The following is a 27,864-nucleotide window of genomic DNA, read 5'->3' on the forward strand; positions in this document are numbered from 1 at the left end:
TGAAAAGATTGAAACATATTTATTGAATAAGAAAAAATGAAGTAAACCCTTGGCTAACCTATTTTTTCCTCTTTGGAAATGTCTTTATCCCAAGGAGAATTCGGTATCCTCTTCCTCAGCTTATTCCTTTCCACTTCACTGAAATGAAGAAAAGCACCTATTTTGTCTATGACTTCCATGCCAAGGGGTCTCTTGTTACCAGTGACATTTGCCACAATAAGTATCAATACAGGAATTTACTAACTCACTCCATATGAAGGCAACAAAGAGGTCACAAAGGAACTGGACATGGTGGCTCACACCTGTAATCCTCGCCATTCGGGAGACTGGCAGCAGGATCACAAGTGCAAAGTCAGCCTGGATAACTTAGTAATGCCCTGTCTCAAAATAAAATAAAAAGGGCTAGAGAGTGCTTGCCTACCATGCATGAGTCCCTAGGTTCAACCCTAGCACCACAAAACAAACAAGGAACACTCCATAAAGGACACAGAGGGCACATCTCACTACTAAGGTTAAGAAAATATAGCAAAATTCCAGTTCTAGTGTTCAATATAAAATCCTGGCTCCATTAATGAAAAGTAATGGGATCTTTCTGAGTTACGGGCACCCCATCTGAAAACAGGGACAAGATCTACTTCACAGGGCTGACATCAAGGTTAAATGAAATAATACACAAAGAATATTTAGTAAATGCCTGTCACACTTTAAAGTCTCTCAGTAATAAGGGAAAGCACATTTCAAAGGATCTTCCTGCATTCTTAGGATGCTCATTACTGGGTTTCGGTTTTATTTGCTTCTGGAGGCAGTTTCCCTGTCACTGAGACAAGATACTGAAGCAGAAAGAACTCTGGATTATGAGGTTCAAGTTCTTAACTTTACCTGTAAGAGTCATGAGACCCTGAGCAGATTTTCTTTAAGACAAAGAGTGGTCCAGCTTCTCTGATAAAACTAGTACTGGGTCAAACGGAAAAGGCTTGTGAGAGGGATTGGCAAGAGGTAATGGATTTCACATATGCCTGGCTTAATATGGACCAGAACTGGCTAAGGAAATCAGCTCAGCACACCACTGCAGAACCACAGACTGGTCTACAGAAGCCGGAAAAGTTCAGTCCTCTACTACCCATGAGTCACAGGAGTAGTTAATTAGTAAGACACAGTACCATCTAGTGGCCACAACACCCCTCTTCTCCGTTCCCCTAGGTGTTAGGGAAAGGCTGTAAGAGTTTCAGCACTCTGGTCATGTAAACTTTAATGGCTGATTGGTCGGAGCTGGAGAGAAAACAAATACACCTCTCTCTCTTTTAATATTAACAAATACAAGCAGCAGAAAGGATCAGCTGCTCTCTGCTGTTCCCTGAGGGAAAGCCAGAGCACAAAACTGTTCCTCTGGCCTTCCTCCAACTGCAGGGCCTGCCTTGATCCTCCCTAGGCAAAGTCTGTTTCAGCCCAACTTCCCTCATCCCAACTCCCCAATTGGAATGGGAGGCACATGGTTGCTGGCGGTGGGAAGAACACTGCAGTTCAGCCTCTGCTCCATTAAGTCTCAGCCTGGAGGTTGGCCACTCATCCTTCTGAGGCAGCTCCTCACTTGTCCTGATCCAGGAGTCAGGAAGGCAATCCATCACACCACAGGAGCTGGCAATGTGACTTCAGTCATCTTCAGATGACTCCTCTTCTGCCTCTTTTAGCCACTGGATAAACCTCTGCAGCTGTAAGGAGCAGAAGAAAGAGCTACTAGGGGACAGCTATGTGCCCTCTCACTGCCCTTGGTGGATAAAACAACTCTAACAGGCAGAGTCCCTGGACACTAAAGCCAAAGACCTGGGAACCACCACCTTGGCCAGAAGAGGGAAGCCTGACTCACCTGCTGATTCTTGCGCAACTGCCGGCCCTTGTCAATTATGTCCCTTTTGCTGAACCAGGTCAGGATTGTTTCCTCAGCCAGGATCTCCAGCTGATAAAAAGCCATCAGTACCTGCAGAAGGCCAGCAAAAGGGATCTCAGGGGCTTTGCAGAGTCCAGTAATATAAAATAGATAACAGAGGGAGAGGCATAACCTTAGCAGCTCTATATTCCACACACTTCAGACAAGAGTGAACTGTCCACTCTGATGCTGGGCAGGCATAACTTCTGGAACTATTGCTGGACAATGCTCTGCACATTCCTAGGCTAATCCCCCAATGGCTGCCTTACTAGAATTAGCCTGTCTTTAAGCTGTACTGATATAGCAATAAGCAAGATACTAGGGACAGATGGTGCTGTCCATGCTGGTCACCTAGGCCTCTTTCAATGCAGATACAGAAGCATGGGGCTTTAGGTGGTATTCACCTTGGCCACTGAAATACCAAGAGTTTCATGCTCCAGGAAGAAGTCCTCGATGGCTGCCAACACTTCCAAATGGTCAGCTGCGCGCTTTATGTAGTTCCTAAAAACAGGACTCCAAGCCTTGAGCAGCTATGAAAGAAAATAGGGAACTACAATATATTTCTGAGAATGCACCTATACCTCAGTAGCAATGACAATCAATATTGATACATGGGTTTTTTGATACAAGAGGGCAAAAGGGAGATGATAGAAGTCCTGTGGATGCATGTCAGAGGGACTTGGGAGTTGCTGGCAGTCAGAGTTAGGGAAAAGAATAGATTTCCCAAGGAAGGTGAAAGGGGGTCAGATACTAAAGGCTGCCTCAGGTTATTCCCAGCCTACAGGTTGATTTATTTTTCTGAGATGGGGTCTTGCTATGTTGCTATGTTGCCCAGGCTTGTCTCAAACTCCTGGGCTCAAGTGATCCTCCTCCCTCAGCTTAAGTACCTGGGACTTCAGACATGCACCATTATGCTGGCTTCTAGGTCTATTTCTAAGTATCCCTTTGGGACCTAGTATGATCTGCGTCCTGGAGTCTCAAAGGCCAACTGAACCCAACCTGATTACTTTGGACAGCCAAGGCTGCTGTAGAACCCAACCATCTTCCAAAGGCAAGGAAAAAGAAGCCAGAAGTAGCATGTACCCCATAAGACCATCTACTCCTGACTTCCTTTAAAGTCAAGCACAATAAGGATGAGTACCTCCACCCAATCCCCATACCCAGCCCCAATCTTTGCTCACAGGAAGCAGCAGGGCACAGTATCGGTTTGGGTCAAGTGGGGAATCCATTTGCTGCAGGGGGAGTTCCAGGACCACGTGGCTCAACACCTCCATCACCTCCTTCAAGCTTATGTTGTAGGCATATCTGTTGGGAGACTGGTGTGACAACAGGCCCTTCACTGGCCCTTTCAGCATGGTGTAGGACAGCACACTAAAGGACAGGATGTCAGAAGAACACGGAAGGGGAGGGTTTTGGAAGGGAAAGTCTATACTGAAGCTAAAACTTAATGCTTTCCTTGCTCCAAATACTACCATCCTTCTCTATTTGGGACACTGAGGGAATAGATTCCTATTTGGGAAAGAAACACTTGGGAGAGAAGCTCTACCTGCCTTGAATTTCCCAGTGTAGAAAAGAACAGGGAGGGGCTCCTCTTACTTGAGAGAGTTGATCTCCAGGACTAGATTGTCACAAGAAATGTTCTCTTCTTTGCCTCGCTGTAACGTTCCCAAGACTTCATTCTGGAATACTAAAAAGAAAAAGTTCATAGGCTGACACCAGTCCAGATGCTTTGCTTCAAGTCTCCTAGTCTTGATTTTATACAAAGTGTTTCTGGGAGGAACATGAGCCTTAAGCTAGCTGATGCAGGCAAAGAATAAACTGAAGGATTTTCCCCTTTGTCCAGGCCTCTGTGCCCCTGGTCACTCACCTTTGATGTCATCCAACTGAGGGGAGCCTGCCCGACTGTCCAGCTCCTCAGAATCCATACTTCGTTCACTTTCAGTTTCACTCTTTTCTTCCATGTTGATCTTGAGTCCTTAGAACCCAGAAAGGGTGAGAAAAAAGAAAAACAAGAAAAGAGTCATTGTAGGAGAGCAATATATCTCCCCTATCAGCATGAAGAGAGGAATGAACAAGTAATCTGGCTCTGAAGTAGTAATTATCCTTCAAAATATTGGCTTAGAAGGAGGAAGGCAGGTATAAGGCCTTGTTTACCCCACAGATTCTGCCTCAGTTCCTCCTCTTCCTCCATGTTCACATCTGCAGCTTTCCAGAGGTAGCCCTGGCCTGCAACTCCTACTTCTGCTGGATTGTAACCTGGAAAAGGTATTGATCTTTAGAGAAGGCCCAGCAGAAGCATCACCCTTCCAGAAGGAAACAGTGGCTTTTCTACAGGGCAGAGAAATGCCTATATGCCCCATACCTTTCAGCTTCACTTTCTCCTTTTCTTGGTTGGCTCCAGAATCATCACTGAACTGGCCATCATCCTCATCTTCTTCTGCATCTGGAGGGTGCAAAGAGATCACCGAGCCCTCCGGTAGTGTTATATCTGGGCCCACTACCACCTAGGGGAGAAGAAAGGAGTATGTAGCACACATCTTCAGAGTGTTGAGGTAAGAGTGACCTTTTAGTTTTTATTTTATTTTTTAAACTAAGCCAAGTGGAAGGTAAATGAAACCATGGATTTGGACTCTCAATTCAGGTTGAATTATTGGTAGAAACTAGGTCTCTTTGGTTTGGTGTTACAACCACTCAATTCAGGGCTTGTGTACAGTATGGAGCAGGTCTCACCTGGGAAGTAAGGACACAACGTGGCTTCAGTATAACTTGTTCCTTGACCTCAGCATTGTCACAGAGTAGAGATTGGTGTATCTGTGCTCCATCAGCTACTCGAACACCCTGCCACAGGTAGGCCTGGTCCAGCACCACGTTATCACCTGGCTCAGGATGGGAAGGGCTCCTGGTTACTCAGGGCTCCACCTCTAGACCACAGCCTTTCATGGAGGACAGGCTTACTGACACTAGCCCAGTTCCCACATAGTACTAATATCTCATACAAATGCAACAGAAATATCTAGTCACTCTCTAGGCTCAACCCTGAGAATAGAATTTTGCACACCTGACCATTCTCTAACAAAGTTCACAACCATTAAAGACTATATACAGGGCCTTAGAACTGGAAAACCTATAGGATTTCTGGGAACAAACTCAAGACGCTTATTAGAATCACATCCATCTCTACAAACACAATCAAATTAGTCTGCCTCTTATACTTTTAGAATTTGAATCTTACTTTGTTCTTTTAAAGGGGCAGTATTGTTAGAAGCATCACTTTCCTACAGCCACAATGAGTTACCAAGAGGCTAGCCAGTTAATTATGGGGGCAGTAAAAAGAACACTGGATTTAAAACCAGAATACCCAGAATTCAAGTCATAGTGCTGCCTCTTATTAGCTATGACCTTGGGTGAGACAACCTCTTAGAGCTTGTTTGTATATTAAGGTAAATAATACCTACCTCAAGGTTTTTGTGAGGATTGAATAAGCTCAGATATATAAACAGTAATACACTAAACAGAGATTATTACTGCATGTTAATTATCCACTGGTCCTGAATGTGACTATAGGGTGCCCTGGAATGTGAAGAGTAATCCAATAATAGGCTCACAGGCTACACTTTAAGGTATCAGTTGTCAAATCCTTTTTCTTAAGGTAGCCACTCTAGTTCTTTGTTCCCAAGGACTATCCTTGCTTCTGAAAACACAAGGTCCCTAGGTTCTCGTTTCTAGGATGGTTGGTTTGATTCCCCACCTGTGCTCACCAATGTGGCAGTTGGGGCCAATGACACTGTTGGTGATAGAGCAATTGCTGCCAATGACAGTGCCAGAGCCCAGAAGCACATTTTCCTCCAGGATGCTGCCATGGCCCAGGCTGACCTCAGGCCCTCGGTAGATGTTGTGTCGGGAATGAGTGCAGCTGTGTATGGTGCTATCAGTGAAGTTGGCTTCTGGAGTAAGAGGGTAGACCCATCGTCGGATGACATCAGCACAGACAGCTGAGTACATGTGTAGGTTAGAGACCCGAGCACCATATTCTCTAGTTGTTACGTGCATGTGGATCTGGTTCCCTAGGATCTAAACGAGGAGAAGGAAGGTGAGGTCAGCCAAGCAAGCAAGACAGGAAGAACATCCCCAAGTATAACACCTTCCTAAGTCTCCTCAGTCCCCCTGACTCTCTGTAACAGCCAAATGGCCTGAGAGTTTTCTTTGTGGTCAGTTTTCCCAGCCTCCCAGCTATTTTCCTTGCTCCTAAGCCTCAATAAAACACAAGAGAGGACCAAAGTTACCAAAATGGAATAAAATCCAAACTCTCTCCTACCCTCCTAAAGAGGCTTTGAAAGACTATTCTCACCTCTTCATTCACTAACAGGCCTCGCACAAAATCATCTCGAGTTTGGTAGTCAAAATTGTCTGTGAAGAGTTGAGCCACCTGTGGAGGAAACAGGGCGGGCTAAGGTTAGGTGCTATTCTCTGGAAGCAAAGACAAGCCACCAGAGACCTGAGAAACCCATTTCGGACATGTATCAAAGAGCTCCTAAGAGGCTCTCAATACACTGGGGTCAAGATTACATCACCCTTCTGCTTTACAACAGATAAGAAAAAGGGGAAAAAAATATACCCTGCCCTTCTGAGGAGACAAAAGACTCTCATAGTTCTACTCTTCAGATGTGTAACTCTGGCCCTGACAGCTCACCTGAGGAGAGCAGATGCTGATATGACAATCCAGTAAATCATATCGAATCTCTACTCCATCTCCACTGCCCTGGAACAGGCTCTGAGGGGAGAAGTTATATGAACTTTAACCTGTTTCTCCTACTGAAGTCAATCACTTTCCCATCTCGGGGACCCCAGATACCCACACACCAGAGGAAATGAAAAACGCCGGAGGCCCTGGGTCTTCTGGAAATGCAGAATTCGGTTTGTGGCACTATCCATAGCCACCACCACATTGTCCTCATGGCAACGAGTTGGGTGGCTGGGGGAAGATTCCTTGAAGATCATTGTCATCACAGATACATTTTTTTCTAGTTTCCGCCTCAACCTATAAAGGATAGGAGGGAGAGAGCTGCAAAAGAGCAATCCTAGGGCTCGTTTACCCCCTAACACTCGCCCCTGCCACTTTCCCATCCTGACCTATGTTCCTCTAGGGCTCTGGTAATATTGATATTTGAGATGACATCTCCATACACAAGAAGGAAGTCAGAGCGCACCAAGGCCTTGGCATCAACATCACGCAGGACATCTCCCAGTGATCGATATAGCTCTGATGTAATTATTCGAACCACATTGAGGGATGTGGGGCGGCACCACTTGGATTTCCTACAGGAAGGGGGTAATGGGAATGAGTAAATCAAACATAAACATCATAGGGACCTTCCCTACCCCTTCCTTAATGAAATATTCACCCTACTTCTCTATGGCTCTTTTGGGTTTCTGCCAGCGTCCACAACTTCAAAGAGATTTATGTATTGTAATTAATGCTTTCAGCATCCTGTGTCACCAGTTTTGTTTTATGGGTTAGAGAAACATGGTTATTTCCTCTCTATACCTTGAACCCTGTCCTCCAACATGGATTTGAACTTAAAATCCTATTGAAACTAAGGTATAAAGTACCCTAGTTTTGTGGGTACTTTTGAAAGACTATTCTTTCAAACATACTTGTCATGTTACCTTTACTCCTTTGAAGTCCATACAAAATTTAAGAACTGTCTGATGGTGACCATGCTAATATTTCTAATCTTTATTTTCCAAGCTTCCATAAATTCTGAGAGTCACTCTTTTCCAAGATTTCAAGTAGGTAGGATTACAGGTGGGTGCATCACACCCAGCTCAATAAACATATTAAGGGCTTACAATGTGCCCGGCACTAAGCTAGGCAGTAAGGATACAAAGATGAAGGGACAGCTCATTCTTGTCTTTGAGGATCAGTATAGATGATATTTGGACAATCAGTGAAAAAAAAAAAAAAAAAAAAGATGTTATTTTAATAATTTATGTATTGGAGCTATTAAATAAGAACAAAACCTACTGGGACCAAACTTTATGAGATTCAGAAAAATCCAAGCCTAAGCATCACTCTTTTTTTTTTTTTTTCCTTTAATTTTTTTCTTTGTTTGAGATGGGGTCTCACTGTGTTTCTCAGGAGGGCCTTGAACTCCTGGGCTTAAGCAATCCTCCTGAGTAGTTAGAACTACAGGAACTCCTTGGTCCAAGTGTTACTGTTATCTTTGTCACAGGAACCTCAAAATGGACAGATACAGAGGTTTAGCTGCTCACCTCATGACAAGAAAACACCCTTAGACCTTACGATAGGATCTAAATAGACACTTTTTAAAAAAATCTTTTCCATCCCCCTTGAGTTATATCCATCCTGAAGAAAGTGGATAAAAATGATGAAACATAGAAAGCAAATTTACAGGGCCTTACAGTAAATGTTCTTTGATTTGAGCAGCCTTCCAGCAGCAAAAGACAAAGGTTTCCTGTACACCTGTGGCAGTCAGGAATTCCAGAGTGTAGTCAATTAATGCCACATTGGCCAGGGGCAAGAGGACCTGCAGGGCAGGATATGAAAAATATTTGAGGTTTTCTGAGTTGGTATGGGCCCTTTAGGTAGCCCATGACAACAATTTTCACTCTTTTATCAGTGTTTCCAAACACTGTAGTTTTGCCTTATCTTTCTAATTCAAAGCCTACCTTTGATGTTCATAGCATGCTTTAAGCTTCAAAATTTGATGTGTTGCAATTTGGACATAGTAAGCATGGAATCTATTCGCCTATTATCAGGCAGAGAGCTGCTGGGTCTTCTGACAAAGGATAATACTGGAAACTGATCACAACACCAGAACTCTAACCACTGCTAAGGCCTTCTTTCCCATAAAACTTTCTTGAGCCCTAAGAGTCACCGGCTAGCCACCCCCATCACTTATCAAAAATGAACAGCCATTTGTTTTTTGGAGGGTAGTTAGGGAAGATTTTCCCCAAAAGTCAGTGCAGTTCCTCCTTAAACCGAACTGATCCCAGGGCTCAATCTAATTTCTCATTGTCTAGAAAATTCAGGAGCTTATGACAACTAACCACTAAAATCATTCTGTCCTTTTTTTAAATTTTTTATCTTGCGGTGCTGGGGATTGAACCCAGGGCCTTAGTGCTTGCGAGGCAAGCACTCTACCAACTGAGCTATCTCCCCAGCCCTCATTCTGTCCTCTTGACAGATGAAGGTTGTCATTAAAACCTGGAAAGTAAAAAAGTACACTAGACCGAGATCCTGCCTGCTCTTTTTTAGGCACACTATCTTCCTTTTGGAGGCAAAGGAAGGTATTATTCTTTTTGTATTAATGCAAAGTTAAAAGGCAAAGCTGCATCCCCAACCAGTCCTATGGTCTTAGGCCATTGCATCTCTGTGTGAAGGCTTCCCTCAAATGCTGTTTTTACATTTATTACTCTTCCTTTTTCCCAAACCTGGGGAGGACCATCCTGAGTGCCCTACGTCTGCCAGTCACTCACTTGGTCGGGCAGTCACTGGGAATCAGACATCTGCCTTCCTCTTAACCAGATCAACCCAATTTTTAGGAAAACTGGGGGATGGGGGGAAACACAAGACCTTCCAGGGCATGCTTCAATAGCCAGTCGAAAGGTTAACTAGTTCCAGCCCCATCACCTCCCAGCCGGCTGGCTGCTCACGTGCCGGCGCTCACCCGAGGTTGGTCTTTGGAGATAGGGAAGAAGCGGCGGTTGAAGCTATCGGCCACCAAAACCGCTTGTAGGGGCGGCGGCGGTTCCTCCTCTGCCGCTCTGGCCACCCCGCCGCTGCCACCGCCTCCTGGCCCGCCGCCGCCGCGCTTGTTAGCTCGACTGGCCGGAGCACCGGGAGCCCCAGCCACCGCGGCCGCCATGTTCTTCCCTCACAACCAACACTTCCGCAGGGAAGGCGACACCGCACGCGGTAGGGGACAAAAAGGATCCAGCACTGGAAACGCGAAGGACTAAAGAAGGGTGGGAGGAGACGCTGAGGGAGGAGAGCGCATGCGTCTTCCGTGTGCACCCTTCGGTGGGAGGTCTGAACTGGGAGGCGTGACGTCCAGAGCAGCTGTCTGGGTCTGTGGGGACCCTGCGGGGTGCGATCTCTTAGACGTCAGACTGTCTGCAAGTATCATAGGTCTTTATTTGCGCGTGTACAAGCTGAGATTCTTGCAGTGTGATGGCACTGCGGTCGCCACCAAGGAGCCAGACCCATGTGGGATTTGTAATCGTCCAGCAGTTTCCCTGCCCCGAGCCTGTTAAAAATTGCAGTCCTCGCCGCGCACGCCTGTAATTCCAGGGACTGAGGCAGGAGGATCGCAAGTTTGAGGTCAGCGTCTGCAATTTGGCAAGAACCTGTCTCAAAATAAAAATTAAAAAGGACTGGTTGGGGGATGCAGCTTAGTAGTAAGGCGCCCGGGGTTCAATCACGTGTGTGTGTGTGTGTGTGTGTGTGTGTGTATGCATTCATTCTAGTTGCCTAATGGGACCTTGGCAACTGGAACCGAGTCAGACTTTCCCCAGGGAACTCATGATCTTTCTACTGTAGGAGGGACGGTGGTGACTCTAACAAATCCTGATTGTGGAGCAGGTTTGGTACAAGTATTAGCTCATTTACAATTAATATAATGTCTCAACAAGACGTCTTATTATTTCGTTCAACATTCTTTCTTCGGACGCCCCAGAGGCTGAAGCAGGAGGATCCCAAGTTCAAAGTCAGTCTCAGCAATTAAGCGAGGGGAGACCCTGTCTCAAAATTTAAAAAAATTAAAGGGACTGTGGGGATATCGCTCAGTGTTTAAGCTCCCCTGGATTCAATCTCTGGGAAAAAACAAAAACTTTCTTTTTTTGCAGCGCTGGACGTCCAATCCAGGGCAACAAACATTTCTCGAACCCTTAGAAGAAGGAAGTTCATCTGGCTAGTAAGCGGAAGAACTCGTCCTGGAATCCAATTCGCTGACTTCATAGTTCCAGGATCTTTTTGACAATTTATGTGGGGATAACAATGACTACCTTCCTTCCTTCATTCAACCTATCAGACTACTCTCTGGCTGAAGCAGAGCAGAGAGGGAGGCCGGGGTGGATGCAAGAACACAAGCAGGTTGAAGCAGCAAGCTTCCCAGGCCCGGTGCTGAAAGAGAGCTACCCGTCTTAGGGAAAGAGGTGGCTGTAGCAAGTAAACCAAGCCGCTATTGGGGGAAGCAGGGCGGCAAGGTCAGGCAGCCTAGGTGTCATTTTACAGCAAATAACTTTCCAGCAAGCCACTGCCTGCCTTTTCTGCATGGACACCGACAGAAATCCACAGGCCACAGGCTTCTGCTAGGTTTCTGTGCAAGTTACTCCCTCCCACCTCCTCTTTGCACTTGGGGTTTGGCGTTCTTGACTGAGATTTATTTCCACGTGGCCATTCTGACTTGACTCTCAGTATTCAGGTGCCCTCCTGTGGGACCCGGGAGTCTGTCATTTCTTCCTTTGCTCAGTTAATGAGCAAACCTCTGATTTTGGAAAATTTAGCCTGGAGAAAGAAAAGCAGATGGCAATTCAGTAAAAGTTTTCAATTAAATGAATGTACATTGTAGAGAACTGTTTGGCTGCCCTACAAATTCACAGGCAGCATAAGAGTGAAAAATTAAATAGGATTAGTGATTTGAGTGCTTGTAGGAATACACTGACACAGAGGTGTGGGTGGGTGTTGAGGGGGATGGAAAGTAGATCCAGTGATGGATGTTTTAAATGGCTTCCACGACTTTGGAAAGTGTCAAGTCCCCTAATAAGACATGAGTGGGAGCGGTAAATAATTCAGGCCTTACAAATCAGCTAGATGAATCCCATTTTAATAGATGAGTCTGGAGGAGACTCACCCTCAACCTGTCATTAATTTTTTGTTTCAAAACTTACTTGAAAGGTATGGAAAACCACACATACATAATCATACACAAATTACAGATAGAAGTAAAAATCCCTTCCCTTCTTTCACCCTACCCAACCCCAGGAGTTATAGCTATACCAGAGGGGCCCAGCTTCCCATGGTTCAACTTATGATTTTTTGGGGGGGTACCGGGGAATAAGGCCAGGGCAATTTACCACTGAGCCACAATTCCTTTCCTTTTTAAAAATTATTATTATTATTATTATTATTATTATTTTTGCGGTGCTGGGGATTGAACCCAGGGCCTTGTGCTTGTGAGGCAAGCACTCTACCAACTGGGCTATCTCCCCAGCCCCAAAAATTAATATTATTTTAAATTTTGAGACAAGGTCTTTTAAGTTGCTAAGGGGCTTGCTAAATTGCTGAGGCTGGACTTGAACTTGCAATCCTCCTACCTCAGTCTCCTGAGCTTCTGGGATTATAGGTGCAGATCACCTCACCAGGAGCCTGGCTTTGGTTTGTGAGTTTTGAATCTAGGATGGTGCACAAGTGATGTGCATTCAGCAGAACCTGTACTTTGAATTTAGAATTTTGATATCTTCCCAGGTTTTCAATGTGTGGTGTTTTATTCTCTGCTACTGGCAGTCAGTCACTCCATCACAAAGGCAAACAACTGACACTGTACAGTGCAGTTTCGTCAGTGTTTTTTAGATGCATAAAAACAAAGTACATGAGATTTTTCACTATTTCATTGTAAAATAGGCTTTGTGTCAGATGATTTTACCCAACTATAGACTAAAGGAGCATGCTTAAGGTAAACTAGGGTAATCTAGGATGTTCCCAACATTAGGTATATTAAATGTGTTTCTTTCTTACTAGTTATTAGTTTATGATGGGTTTATCAGGATGTAACCCCATTGTAGGTCGAGGAACATCTGTATTAATAACTTGGTAGGTATTTTTTCATTTTCCTCCTAAGTTTTTATATCTAGATCTAGAGATACATGCTCATACACACATTCAAATAAATATGTATACTCACACCTATCCAAATTTAGAGTTATATTTAGAGATAGTATGCCATATGATTCTATGCTGGTACTTCAAAGCCAGCCTTCCTGGGTTCTATTCTAGGCCCTAATCATTTCCTATCTGGTTAACCTTGGACAGGTTACTAAACCTCCCTGTTCTTGGTTTTCATCTTTGAAATGGAATAAGGATAGTACTTCCCTCATAAGGAAGTTGCAAAAATTAAATGAGATATTGTATGAAAAGTCCTAGAATCAGCATTGGGTACATGGTTAATGTGATCTATTAGTTAATAGGATGAAATATTTTGCCTGCAACTTGGTATTTATTTAATGTATGGTGGAAGTAGAGAAGCTTAGCTATTTTCAGTGATTCCATAATTTTCCATGCTATGAATAGACCATTATTTATTCAACTTTTTCTTAATTGTTAAGTGTTTGGAGTTTTGAAGTTTTGGTGATTACAAATAATTTAACAAGCATCGCCCTATATATATCTTTACTAATTTACATCTGTTTCTTAGAATTCACTCTTGTAGTACAAATCAGATACAATTCCCAGGACAGGGGACTGACTGGGAAACCTCCTGTGGCACTGATGGAGCCCATTGGCGATATGGCTTTATTGCTCTCCACATTGATTAGCATGAACATGCCAGGCTCAGCAGTGCATGTGCCTGCCTCTTTCCCCATAGCCTCACCAGTAGAGTACTTTGTCAACAATTTGGACTTTGTGCCAATCAATAGGGGGAAAAGTGTAATTTAAAAGTGCAATTCTCTTACTCTGAGTGAGATGAAAAGAAACGATTTTCATATGTTAAAGGATTTATTTGTATTTTGGGGTTCAACTATGCATTCTGGTTCTTTTTGTAAATTCATTTACTGATGTTCCTTGATTGATGATGGTGTTATGTCCTGATAGACCATCATAAATTAACAACACCGTAAGTTGGATATATACTTAGTACCCCTAACTTCCTGGCCATCATAGTTTAGCCTGTTCTACCTTACATGTGCTCAGAACACTTATATTAACCTATAGTTGGGCAAAATTGTCTAACACAAAGCATCTTTAATAGTAAGATGTTAAATATCTCATATACACACATAGATAGACATTTTGTAGACATGATGCGATGTGAAAACCCAAAACAATATTCAAAAATCCTGGCACCACAGTACAATGTAGAGTATCTATTCTTTACCTTTGTATGCCAGTGGCTGACTGGGAGCTGCAGCTTCCTACCACTACCAAGCATTACCAGAAAGAAAATATGGTACTGCATATCACTACCCTGGGATAAGATCAAAACACTAAGTATGGGTTCTACTGAATGTGTCTAACTTTTGTACCATCATAAATTAGACAGTAAGCAACCAAAAAAAATCTATAAGTCAAGCCATTACAGGTGGGGACCATCTGTATCTGCATTTAGATTTCAAAAAGAATCTTGAATTTCAATCAGTCTAGAGTGTAAGCTCTATTACAATCAGAGCTTTTTAAAAAATTATATTGATACAACTGTATCCCAGTTGTTTTGAAGTGTATGGCAGATGCTTAATAAATATCTGGGGAATGAATGACTGGTTGTTGCTAGTCAATAATTGAGTCTGATCAAGTTCAGGCAAACAGAAGTAACTTTGGGCTCTCTAAAAGCTCAGACTCTTTTTTTAAAAAATAAATGGTTAAAGAACATGTAACGTGAAAGTTACCACTTAACCATTTTAAGTGTACAGCACAGTAGTGTTGATTACATTCATATCCATCACTGCCATCTGTTCATGGGACTCTTTATCTTGCAAAATTGAAACTCTGTAGCCATTCACTACACACCTATTCCCTACTTCCCCCAGCTCTTAGCAACCACCATTCTACTTTCTATGAACTACTCTAGGTACCTCATGTAAGTGGAATCATACAATTTTGTTCTTTTGTGACTGGTTTATTTCACTTAGCATCATGTCTTCAAGGTTTATCTATGTTGAAGCATGTTTCATAAGTTCCTTCCTTTTAAAGGCTGAATCATACTCCATTTGTCTGTCAATGGACACTTGGGTCACTTCTGCTTTTTGCTATTAAAACCAGGGGTGTACAAATATCTGTTTAAATTCCTTCTTTTACTTACTTTGGTATATGCCCCAAATAAGTGGAATTGCCAGTGATTGAAACCAGGGGCGTTTAACCACTGAGCCACATCCCTAGCCCTTTTAATATATATATATTTTTTGGGGGGTACTGGGGATCGAACCCAGGGCCTTGTGCTTACAATGCAAGCACTCTACCAACTGAGCTATCTCCCCAGCCCCCTTTGAATATTTTATTTTGAGACAGTGTCTTGCTTAGTTGCTAAGGTCCTCACTAAATTGCTGAGACTGACTTTGAACTTGCAATCCTCCTGCCTCAGCCTTCTAAGCTGCTAGGATTACAGGCATATGCCACTGCACCCAGCCCATGTTTAATATTTTAAGAAATTGCCGTCACCTTTTTTATTTTACAGCACCTGCACTGTTTTCATATTCCCATCAGCAACGCGCAAGGGTTCCCATTTCTCCATATCCTTACCAACACTTGTTCTTTTCTTTTTAAAAAGATATAATAGCCATCTTAGTGGATGTGAGGTGGTCTCATTGTGGCGTTGATTTGTATTTACCTAATGACAACTGATGTGGAGCATCTTTTTGAATACTTATTCATATATCTTCTTTGGAGGAATATATGTTCCAATCCTTTGATAATTTTTTAATTGGGTTGTTCAGTTGAGTTGTAGGAGCTCTTTGTACCTTCTGGACATTAATCCCTTATCAGATATGTGATTGCAAATCTGTGGGTTGTCTTTCTTCATTCTGTTGATAGATTTACAAACATTCTTCATTTCAATGGAAGGCTAACTGATCTATTTTTTCCTTTGTTGCCTGTGCTTTTATTGTCATATCTAAGAAAGCATTGCCAAATCCAACATCATGAAGCTTTTCCTCTATGTTTTCTTCTAGGTAAGTTTTTTTCTCCACAGACTCTACCTATAAATATCAAAATAGTGGTAGGTTATGTCTGCAGCCCCCCCCCCCACACACACACACATTGATACATCTACAGAAAGTGGCTTTTTCCCCCTCCTCCTAGATTCTTTTTGGGTCTAGAATAGTACTGAAAGTCAAGATGCTATAAAGTAGCTGAATTTTTTTTCCTATGTCTCCCTCCCTCCTTTCTTCCTTCCTTCCTTCCTTTTTCTTTCTTCCTTTCTTCCTTCCTTCCTTCTTTGTACCAGGAGTTGAACCCAGGGGTGCTTAACCACTGAGTCACATCCCCAGCCCTTTTTTTGTTTTTGTTATTTCTACGATCCCAAAGTGCTGGGGACTCGAACCCGGGCCTCAAGCATGTGAGTCACTCACTCTACATGATGGGCTATATTGCCAGCACCCTTTTTTTATTTTTAATTTTGAGATAGGTCTCACTAAATTGTTCAGGGCCTCACTAAGTTACTGAGGCTGGCCTTGAACTTGTGACACTCCTGCCTCAGCCTCCCCAGCTGCTGGGATTACAGTTGTGTGCCCCACGCCCACCTATTTCCTAGCTTTCTATAAAATGACAGAAAAAAATAAAATTCTGAGTTCTTCCTGTTCTTGCAACCACCTCCAAAAATACACTAGGCTCCAGAGGTATAACAATCCTTTGTTTTCTATGCTGAGGCTTGAGGGAAAAAGTTAACCTTTAAGTTTTCTCCATAGATCGGTTGAAACAGGAGGGGGTTTTTCAAAAGGAACTTAACAACTTAAGGAAAGAGAAAGGAGAATAAAGTCATTAACACATAATACACTACTTTGGGCATGGGTGAAATGCTGGACAGGGGCTTTGACATTAGGCAACACTGTCCCCTAGAGGTTGTCATAGACAATTGAGGTACTTTAAAAAAAAATGTATTTTTTAGTTATAGGTGGACACAATATCTTTATTTTTATGTGGTGCTGAGGATTGAACCCAGGACCTCACGCATGCTGGGCGAACACTCTACCACTGAGCCACAGTCCTAGCCCGAGGTACATTTTAATCTGGAGCATTTCTGGACTTTCAAGTGGGAACCAGCCGTATCCGTGATGTACATGGAGGCTAGAGGCCCTGTGGAAAATAATTTTTTATGGCTACCCTGAGATCCAGACATGTACAGATCTGAAGAGAGGTTGAGCTTCTTGGATGGGACTGGACTGTAAAATGACAACAGGGCTCCTGAGACCTCATTGCCCAGAGAAAAAAGGATGACCCAGTAGATCAGCCTAAGCACAGGGTCTCAAGTCCAGTGGGAGCAGGGATTGCAAGCAGTGTGAAGCTGTGCCTGGACTGCTCTTTACTGAGGGATTGAACCCAGGAGTACTTACCACTGAGCAACGTCCCCAGTGCTTTTTATATTTTATTTAGAGACAGGGTCTTGCTCAGTTGCTTAGAGCTTCCCTAAGTTGCTAAGTCCCTAAACTGGCTGTGAATTTGCAGTCCTCCTGCCTCAGGTTCCCGAGCCATGGGATTACAGGAATGCCCACCACTATGCTCGGCCTCGCCTACTTTTTATCAAGCCTCCCCCAAGGACAAGTGTGATCTAGGAGGGAAAGGCTGTGGTATGAAGGAAGAGAAGTGGATAGATGATCAATTGTCCCTGTTTGCCCAGGACTGTATGGTTTCAGCACAGAAAATCCTGTGTCCTAGATTAAGGGAAACCCCTTAGTCCCTGGCACACTGAAATGATTGGTCACCATACAGATGGGTCACTAGGTGCCAAGAATTCTGCTGTGGGAACTCCCTCCTCAAGAGTTAACAAGGAGAAATAGCCTGATTTCCCCAATGCCTGGACAGGAAGGAGACCCTAAGTCTGGTGACTCTAAGGTTAGCAACACTGGTGCTGACTGCAAAACACCAAAGACAAAAGAAAAAAACTAAAAATAGCCAGAAAGAAAATATATGTTGCCTAAAAGGGAATAAAAATTGACTATGCTATAGCAACAAGGGAAGCCAGAAGATAATGATATAGTGTCTTAAAAATATTTGTTGTTTTACAGTGCTGTTCATGCTAGGCAGGTGCTTACTGAGCCTAGTGGAACTTCTGAAGTGAAGTGAGCCTAGTGAACTTCCTGTGTGGTAGCTTCAAACCCATATAGCTAGTTACATTTAAGTTATATGAAATTAAAAATTTAGCAATGCAATCACATTTGCCACATTTCAAATTCTCAATAGGCACATGTGGCTGAATAGTTGCCACTATATTGGACAATGCAGATCTAGAATATTTCTACCATCGCAGGAAGTGTTAAAAGATATATCTAAAGTGGAAGGATAAAATTCTAGAACAAGGGTCTGAAGATCCTGTAAAGAAAACACTAAATGCATGAATAAATCTAAATACAGTTAATGATATAAAATATTAATGTTTCAACTGAAAAGTTATAAAAAATGCAACATTACTTAGGATAGAAATCAACAAGGAGGTAGTTAGAGTTAAAACATTCTAACTAAACATTTTAACTAAATAGTCTATCTAAAACATTTATTATTCTTGTAAAGACTGGACCAAGAAATACAATTCAGCAATATACTGTTTACAAGTGACCTACCTAAAAGGACTCAGAAAAGATGAAAGAAAAAAGATGGAAAAAGATACATTAAGTCAAATGCTATCCAAAATGAGTCTGTTGATAAATTTTACTAGACATTGAAATGTTTACCTTATAGTGTTAGAGTTACAATTCACCAGGAATATAAAGTATTTTAAATTTGGTGCCTCTTAAATGAGGCTTCACAACATATTAAGTAAAAAGTGACGATAGGAAACAATTGACAAGTCTGCCATCATAGTTAGGCATTTTAAATATATTTCTCTCAGTGTTTGATAGATTGAGCAGATACATAAGTGAGGACACAGAAGACTTGAACATCACATTCATCTTAGTATAGTGGATTTAAACAGAATTCTGTACTCATTTAATGGACGATATGCTTTTTCCTTAATGTTAACAACTCACATAAAACCATAGTACAATCATAAAAGCCTGGACGCTAAAACTGGTACAGTATTACTGAATAAACGACAGACTTTCTCATGATTACAATTTCCCTCTCGATATCATTTTTCTGTTTCATGATTAGATCATCATCCCACATCACACTTATTTTTCACCTCTCCATAATCTCCCATCTGTGGCAATTCCTTAGTGTCTTCTTGTGTTTCATGACTCTGACACTTTTGGTAAGATCTGATCAGTTACTTTGTAAAAAGTCACTGAGTGTAGTTTTTTCCCCTAAAGCAGTGTTTCCAAAATATAATTTACATGCCCTGTAGTTTGATTATTTAAAGTATATAATTCAGTTTTTTTAGTATATTTACAAAGATGAGCAACTAATACCATAATCTAGTTTTAGTACTTAAAAAAATTTTTTTTTCAGTTATAGGTGGACACAATACTTTTATTTTGTTTTTATATGGTGTTGAGGATCAAACCTGGGGCCCCACACCTGCCAGCGCTCTACCACTGAGCCACAACCTCAGGCCCTTGCCACCTTTTTTTTGTACAGGGGATCAAACCCAAGGGCTCTTAACCACTGAGTCACATCCCCAGCCCTTTTTTATATTTTATTTAGAGACAGGGTCTCTCTGAGTTGTTTAGGGCTTGTTAAATTGCTGAGGCTGGCTTTGAACTCGCAATCCTCCTGCCTCAGCCCCCTCAGCTGTTGGGATTACAGACATGCACCACCACAGCTGGCTTTAGTACATTTTAATTTATCCCCAAACACACCTCATCTGAGACTGGTGTAAAGACAGAATTCACAGTCCTCCAAAGAGGCCCAGCAGGTAGAAGCTGTGAGCTTGAGGAAGAGCTGCCTCTAACTGCTCTTTTTCTGCTGTGATGGTTAGAGGACCTACGGGCTCATGGCAGGGGACGAGGAGAGCTGCACACATGTGCTCAATTATTTCCAGTTCCTGCAGATGGGAGAGATTGTTACTCGGTCCTGGATTGACCTGGGAATTGAAAAATGCCTTCATGTGCTTCAGCAGGAAGAAAATGTTTGATCACTGGTTGTTAAAAGCAGACTATTGTAGGCTCTCCACAGTATAGATGGTTTGCTCTTTAAAAGAATCTCACAGCATGACTTACATAGGTTTTGAGGGGACACAGAATCAATAAGCAGGCAAAAATCCTTATAATTTATTTAAGGGGGGGGCTCAGGTACAGGAAGAATAACTTTAACTTTGATCAGGGTTTTCCAAAGAAACAATAAAATACAATAAAATAGAACACACACAGAGGTTTTTTTTTTTTTTTTTTTTTTTTTAAAGAATTTTCTATTTATTTGGAAGTTGTGGTTAAAAGATACTAATCTAGAGCTATAAGGCTTCCAGGTCAACATGAACCATCCTGTTCTAGATTCGTATCATGGCACTTAGCTCAACTGAAACTGCATTGCCTGCAACTGCCAACCCTGTAGAGTTCCAGGTTAGTATGTATCTCAAGGAGATGTTGAATAAGATCTGCAAATTTATAAGAGGCATCAGCCATGATTTTCTTACTCAGAAAGTTGGACAGAAACATTTATTTTAAGAAATTGGCTCACCTGATGATGGGAACTAAGTCTATAGGTCAGGCTAAGACTTGGCAGACTGGAATTCAGGTGAGAATTGATATTATGGTCTTGAATGGAAAATCTGCAGGGTAGGCCAGGAGGCTGCAAACAGGCAGAGTTTCCATATTGCAGTTTTGAGGCAGAATTCCTTCATCTTCAGGAAACAGCAGTCTTTTAAGGACTTCAACTGTTGGATGAGGCCCACCCACATATGGAGAGTAACCTGTTTTATTTAAACTCTGCTGATTATGTTAATCACATATTAAAAACACCTATATAACAACATGTAGATTAGTGTTTGACCAGATATCTGGGCACCATAGCCTAGCTATTTTGACACATAAAATGAACCATGTTAATGACCAACATCAATCAATCAAGGATGGCTCCAACTGAAGTAGGATTAATGAAGAAGGGAAGATAATTTTACGATGTGATTAGAATACTTGGAAGATTTTATGAAATGAAAGAGCCTTAGTGTTTTTTATTTTTTATTTTGAGACCGGGTCTCTCTGAATTGCTTAGGATCTCGCTAAATGGCTGAGGCTGGCTTTGAATTTGAGATCCTCCTGCCTCACTCTCCTAAGCCACTGGGATTATATGCAAGTGCCACTGAGCCCAACCCAAGGACCCTTATCTATCTATCTATTTATTTATTTTTCATCCATAAATTTTTTATTTGTTCTTTTTAGTTATACATGACAGTAGAATGTATTTTGACCTGTTTTTGTGGTTGTACATGATGTGGAGTTATACTGGCCGTGTATTCATATATGAACATAGGAAAATTGTGTCTGATTCATTGTACTGTCTTTCCTATTCCTGTCCCCCTTCCCTTCCCTTCATTCCGCTTTGTCTAATCTAGTGAACTTCTATTCCCCACCCCTATCCCCACTTATTGTGAGTTAGCATCCACATATCAGAGAGAACATTCAATCTTTGGTTTTTTGGGATTGACTTATTTCATTTAGTATGATAGTCTCTAGTTCCATCCATTTACTTGCAAATGCCATAATTTCATTCTTTATGTCTGAGTAATATTCCACTGTGTATATGTGCCACAATTTCTTTATCTATTTATCTGTTGAAGGGTACATACATTGGTTCCATAGGTTAGCTATTGTGAATTGTGCTGCTATAAACATTGATGTGGCCACATCACTATAGTATGCTGATTTTAAGTCCTTTGAGTATATACCAAGGAGTGGGATAACTGGGTCAAATGGTGGTCCCATTCCAAGTTTTCTGAGGAATGTCCATACTGCTTTCCAGAATGGTTGCATCAATTTGCAGTCCCACCAGCAATGTATGAGTGTGACTTTCCCCCCACATCCTCGCCAACATTTATTGTTCCTTGTATTCTTGATTATTGCCATTCTAACTGGAGTGAGATGAAATCTCAGTGTAGTTTTAATTTGCATTTCTCTAATTGCTAGAGATGTTGAACATTTTTTCATATATATGTTGACCAATTATATTTCTTCTTCTGTGAAGTGTATGTTCAGTTCCTTAGCCCATTTATTGATTAGGTTTGTGTGTGTGTGTGTGTGTTAAGTTTTTTTAGTTCTTTACCCTGGAGACTAATGCTCTTTCTTGGGACAAGTGGCAAAGATTTTCTCCCATCTGTAGGCTCTCTCTTCACATTCTTGATTGTTTCCTTTGCTGAGAAGAAGCTTTTTAGTTTGATATCATCCCATTTATTGATTCTTGATTTTACTTCTTGCAAGGTATTTGGTTCCTAAGCCAACATGATGGAGAGTAGGGCCAACTTTTTCTTCTAGTAGGTGCAGGGTCTCTGGTCCAATGTCTAGGTCCTTGATCTACTTCAAATTGAGTTTTATGTAGGATGAAAGAAAGGGTCTAATTTCATTTTTCTATATATGGATTTCCAGTTTTCCCAACTCCATTTATTGAAGAGGCTTTCTTCAATCTATGTTTATGGTACCTTTGTCTAGTATGAGATAACTGTATTCATGTGGGTTTGCAAAGGTCCTTATTTTTAATTAAAACATTCAATAGATGAACTCAGAGTAGAATTGATCACTACTTAGAATAGAATTGGTGTCTGAAAGGTTAGTCATAACACAAAGCCAAACCACTAAGAAGCAAAAGCATGAAGAAAAAGAACTGGGAATGTAGCTCTGGGTTCAATCCCCAGCAATGAAAAAAATAAAAATAAAAACCCATGAAACCTAATCTATGAATAGCAGAAATTCCAGAACAGTACAAGAACAAAGGAAGAGAATGGTACTTAAATGCTAGAAAAAAATTCCCCAAGCAGAAGAAACACTTGAATATCCATATTGAAAGGGGCCACTGAGACATAGATAGGATTCATGGAAAGGCATACACATGTAGAAACAGTCTTATGAAATTTCTCATTTCAAGGATAAATAAAAATTCTTATAAACATGTCCTCTCTCAGGGGAGAGAATCAGAATATCTCTGACTTCTCATCTAAGATGTTGGAAACTAGAATAACAGATGTAGATAAGAGGGGTGGGCTGGGCTATGATTGTATACCCATACCATCTCTACCTAGCAAGAAAGTATTATTGGCCACACAAAAGACACTTTCAGAGGTCAGAGTATATACCTAGTATGCTGCTTGAGGAAAATACTTGAAATGTGTTAACGAGGTGGCAGTGAAAACAGCAGAGTTTCTCTCTCTCTCTCTCTCTCTCTCCTTCTCCTCTTTTTGCCCATCATGAACCAAGCAGTTTTTCTCTGCCACACCCATCTGCCGTGATGTTCTACCTCATCTTTGGCCCAGAGGTATGGAGTCAGCTAACCATGGACTGAACCTCTGGAACCATTCTTATTGGGATGACCCATCAATACCAAGAAAAGCTATTTTTTAAATTCTGCTAAAAAGCTGAAATCAGAAATAGTCATCATGGTAAAATTTCCTGGCATAAACTCTGAAGAGAAATTTGGTGGACAGACTCCAATGTGGCCACTAAATCAGAAGGCCAGCAATGAAAATTATGGAACTGTAAGTTACTGAAGTAAAAGTTATATGGGTATGGGAAAGGTTAACTGTCTTGAGAAAGTGCTTGAAGTAAACAGTTCCCTCCTAGAACTGGGAAATGAGGTTTCCACAGAAAGGTTACAGTATGTGGTCCAAATCATACAAAGCATTCTCACTTTTTTGAAACAATCCATACCTTCCCTGTCATTTAAAATTCTCCTGCAGGCACATGCCTGTAATCCCAATAACTTGGGAGGCTGACACATGTGGATTGTGAGTTTGAGGATAGACCCAGCAACTTAGTGAGATCCTCAAAAATTTAGCAAGACCCTGTATGAAAATAAAAAAATTAAAAGTGTTGGGGATATAATTCAGTGGCAAAGCACCCCTGGGTTCAATCCCCAGTGTAAAAAATTACCTTGCCATGTCCACAGTAATGAGGTATTCCCCATCTCCATATATTATATGCATACTTGTGGATGGAACTCTGACCCTAGTCATGACAGAGATATTCACTTGATCCATACAATTTCTCAGTGGCATGGAACTTTTCTGTAAAGGCCATGCTGATGTCTTTCTTTACCATCTCTGCTTTCAGATCCTGAAGAAACTGTTCTTCTTTCACATCATCAGATATAAAGAGTGCCACCCAAATTCAGGCATGATGAGATCATTCTATGGTCCAGTGAGCAGCCCTTGCTGGTCATTTGATAACAGTGATGGAAACTGGATCAAAAGGACCTGAGTAAGAAAAATATCATTACTCTTATTTTTTTAATAGGGAGATTTTTAAATTTTAGTCATCAATGGACCTTTTGTAAATTTTATTTATATGTGGTGCTCAGAATCGAACCCAGTGCCTCACACATGCTAGGCAAGCACTCTATCACTGAGCTACAAACCCAGCCTTTAATAGGGGAATTTTTTATACCTTCATTTTCTTTCTTTATTTTTATGTGGTGCTGAGGATTGAACCCAGTGCCTCACATATGCTAGGCAAGTGCTCTACCACTGAGCCACAATCCCAGCCCTGTGATACTTACTATAGTGGGGTATGGGGTTGCCTTCTTGGGGAGGGGGTGAAAGGGTTAGTTAACAAAACACTATTGCATGAAGAGAAAGACTGTTATAGAGAAGATTCAGTTCTCTCATACAAACGCATACAGAAGACCAAAGTTAGCCTGATACAATGGAACTCTCCTCTAATCCCAGCTACTTGGGAGTCTGAGGCAGAAGGATTGGAAGATCAAGTCTAATCTGGGCAATTTAGCAAGATTTTATCTCAATATTAAAAATTAAAGTGGGCTGCAGATGTAGCTCAATTTTAGAACACCCATGTGTTTAATCTTTAGTATCACCAAAAAAAAAAAAAAAAAAAAAAAACTAGGACCACATTCATCCTCCAAACCAAAGTGTCAAAACAAATAAGGATCATTTCCTGCAGTGGGAACTGAGGAAGGCATGAACTTTTGGGGAGGTGCATCACTAAGATAGTGGTGCTTCCTTCTTCCTCTCCTGTGGTGACTTGTGGAGCACAGCCTTACCCCCCAGCAACCAGTGTTAGATATAAACACTCAGATAAACGTTTGCTGTGTAGGTCTCCTGATATTTTATATTTAATTTATCACTGCAGTATAACCTAAGCTGTTTTTAGGAATATATTCACTCCTCTGATTTTTCGAAAAAATTTTTCCATAATATAAAAAGAGTTAACTATATGGCATAAGTGGGAAAATGACCAAAAAGCAAGGATCCTTGAAAATGAAATCATAATGTAAGAAAAAACCAATAGCCTAGTATTAAGTTTAAACTCTACAGGTCCTAAGTGTTGAGATGAAGGTAGCAAACTTTTTTTTTTTAAACCCTCTTTTTTAGTTTTCACTTTTCTGGGGTTAGGAAGAATGGGAAAATATAACATTTAATGGGGGAGCAGAATTATAATTCAGTTTTGATATATTAATGAAAAAATAGAGTTCTAGTTTTATCTGTTAGGAAAATAGTCAAGAGCAGAAATTAAAAAGGCACCATAGAACTTCAAATTTATAGCAGGAAAAATATGAGCAGAATACTAGACCATGTCAGAAAAAGGGGGGGGGGGGATAGAGAAAACAGCACCAAGGAATATAAATGGTAACCATAAAGTACATGGAAGGAATTAAACAGAGTGCATCATTTTTCCTGAATGTGAACAGGTTGAACTCATTTATTAAAAGGAAGATACTGAATTAAAGAAAACACAGCCTTATGTTGTTTACTGAAAATGCACCTAAAACAGAGACAAGGCAAGGTGGAAAATAAAGAGGCATCCTGAAAGATACCCAAGAAAATAAGTGGTTGTTTCTAGCAAGGGGCTGGGAACAACGTTAGAAAGGAGACTTGTGTTTTACTCTATGTCATATTATGTCTTTTGATGTTTGCACCTTGTATGTTTTTTACTTTTCCAAAAATTAATAAAGAATTAATGAGGGGGCTGGGGAGATAGCTCAGTTGGTAGAGTGCTTGCCTTGTAAGCACAAGGCCCTGGGTTCGATCCCCAGCACCCAAAAAAAAAAAAAAAAAAAAAAAAAAAAGAATTAATGAGGCCAGGTGTGGTGGTGCACACCTGCAATTCCAGTGACTCAGGAGGCTGAGGCAGGAGGATCATGAGTTCAAAGACAGCCTCAGCAACTTATCCAGGCCCTAAGCAACTTAGTGAGACCTGTCTCTAAATAAAATACAGAAAAGGACTGGGGATGGGTGGCTCAGTGGTTAAGTGGCCCTGGTTCCATCCCCAGTACTAAAAAAGAATGCTGAGCAAAAGCAAAGATTTACAGCATTGCCATGAATCAAATGGAAATCATATGCAAAACACACTGAACAGAACAAATAGTAACATTATCAAAGGATAAAATCAGATGATTCAAGATACAACAACCATACACTTTTATGCAGTATTAACAATTACATAAAAGAAAAACTGCATCTATCCAGAGAACTTGAATAAAATACTTCTGAGCTTCAACAGACCAAGTAGACAAAAATATAAGCTTCGATATGAGGTTTTGAATAATGCAACCAATAATCTGTTTAATAGATGTGCATATAGAGTATACATATGTATTTATACATATGTATGAATATATATACACACTTGTGTATTTATATACATATACATACATATATATATATATATATATATATATATATATATATATATATATATTCTTTTTTCCTTTTTGGCAGTGCTGGGGATTGAACCCAGGGCTTCACACATGCTAGGCAATTGCTTTAGCACTGAGCTACGCAGCTTAAGAACATATGCTTTTTTTTTTGTACTAGGGATTGAGCCCAAAGGCGCTCAACCACTGAGCCATATCCCTGGCCCTGTTTTTTATTTTTAAATTTTGAGACAGTGTCTCACTAAGTTGCTGAGTCTGGCTTTGAATTTGTGATCCTCAGCCTCAGCCTCTCTAGTCTCTGATATTATAGGTATGTGCCACCACACCTGGCAGGACATATACTTTTAAAATGTCCTGAAATGGTTACAAAATCAATCATACTTTCATCCAGAAAGAAAGCTTTATAAATTCCCCAAAAAAGTTTTAATGTAAAGACCATGCTCTCTAATCATGAACCAAGGAGGTGGAAATTAACAATGGAAAGTTAAAAATAATAAAACCCTCTTATCCATGAATATTAAAAAACCATTTTCCTAGCCTTTAGATCAAGGAGGAAAGAAAAATAAAAATTATAACTTATATACAAATTAATAAAAGGAGAACACCTTATCATAAAGCCTCTGGAATACAGTTAAAGCTGATCTCAGAGGAAAATTTGCAGAAAGATGAGAATACTTTGAAAATTCAACTTGGAAAATAAGAAAAGGAATCAAATGGAAGAAAGAAATTAGGAGAGTATTAAGGTGAAATCAGTACAAGATAAGGAAAAAGGTAAATTGAAAGAATCTACTAATAGGAAAATGAGACCTTGAAACTAACTTAGAGAATGAAAACTTCTCCAACAGAACAGTTGCTGCACTGGATTTGAGGTGAAAGGGTCACTTGTAATGACATCAAAGCTTTACCACAGGCAGAGGGATGCACAGGTGATATTTGGGGACTATCAGTTCTGCATAAGTAAGTTCCTACCCTATAACATGACAAACAGCCAGAAATCTCTGCAAAATGATTTATTAAGGCAAATTAGTGGGTAGAGGGGGTAGAACCTGCTGTATTCAGAAGACCTAAGGGGATCTAGAACCACGGAGTAGGACTGAAAGAAGTCCACAGATAAGCAGGAACAAAGGGAAATGTCTGGGATGAGATGTGACTGAGCAGCAGGGCTGGATTAGGACAGGTGGAATTGTTAAACTTTGGGTATTCGACAGTTGGTGCACAGGAAGGCAAAAAAATCTGGCTGGCCCTAAGAGGCCATAAGCAGCTCTGGGTTGGGATCTGCAGGAACAGAGAGACATTGTGT

At 41.1% G+C, this 27,864-nt stretch overlaps 1 protein-coding gene across 1 annotated transcript; it reads right to left on the reverse strand.

Moving 5' to 3' along the window:
- Window positions 1-1,232: 1,232 nt before the first annotated feature.
- On the reverse strand, window positions 1,233-9,849 carry EIF2B5 (eukaryotic translation initiation factor 2B subunit epsilon). Its single transcript, XM_079101527.1, has 16 exons — window positions 9,616-9,849; window positions 8,348-8,472; window positions 7,055-7,240; window positions 6,785-6,962; window positions 6,615-6,695; window positions 6,273-6,350; window positions 5,683-5,995; window positions 4,655-4,800; window positions 4,287-4,428; window positions 4,079-4,180; window positions 3,792-3,899; window positions 3,521-3,611; window positions 3,106-3,229; window positions 2,329-2,454; window positions 1,865-1,975; window positions 1,233-1,709 (listed from the first exon to the last, which is right to left on the reverse strand). The coding sequence occupies exons 1-16, from the start codon at window positions 9,811-9,813 to the stop codon at window positions 1,650-1,652; spliced, it is 2,169 nt and encodes a 722-aa protein (XP_078957653.1). The 5' UTR covers window positions 9,814-9,849; the 3' UTR covers window positions 1,233-1,649.
- Window positions 9,850-27,864: the final 18,015 nt, after the last annotated feature.

This window comes from Sciurus vulgaris, assembly GCF_902686455.1.
Source record: "Sciurus vulgaris genome assembly, chromosome: 10".
In the NCBI taxonomy this organism is placed as follows: domain Eukaryota; kingdom Metazoa; phylum Chordata; class Mammalia; order Rodentia; family Sciuridae; genus Sciurus; species Sciurus vulgaris.

What these genes read in the sequence shown, in the direction of transcription:
- EIF2B5 (XM_079101527.1), bottom strand. Translation starts at nt 9,813, where the DNA reads ATGGCGGCCGCGGTGGCTGGGGCTCCCGGTGCTCCGGCCAGTCGAGCT. An exon ending in CAAATCAAAGAACATTTACT is followed by an intron (nt 7,241 to 8,347) that starts GTAAGGCCCTGT and finishes CCCTTCCTGTAG; the next exon opens with GAAATCCAAGTGGTGCCGCC. An exon ending in ACTGTGCCCTGCTGCTTCCT is followed by an intron (nt 2,455 to 3,105) that starts GTGAGCAAAGAT and finishes TTTCTTTCATAG; the next exon opens with CTGCTCAAGGCTTGGAGTCC.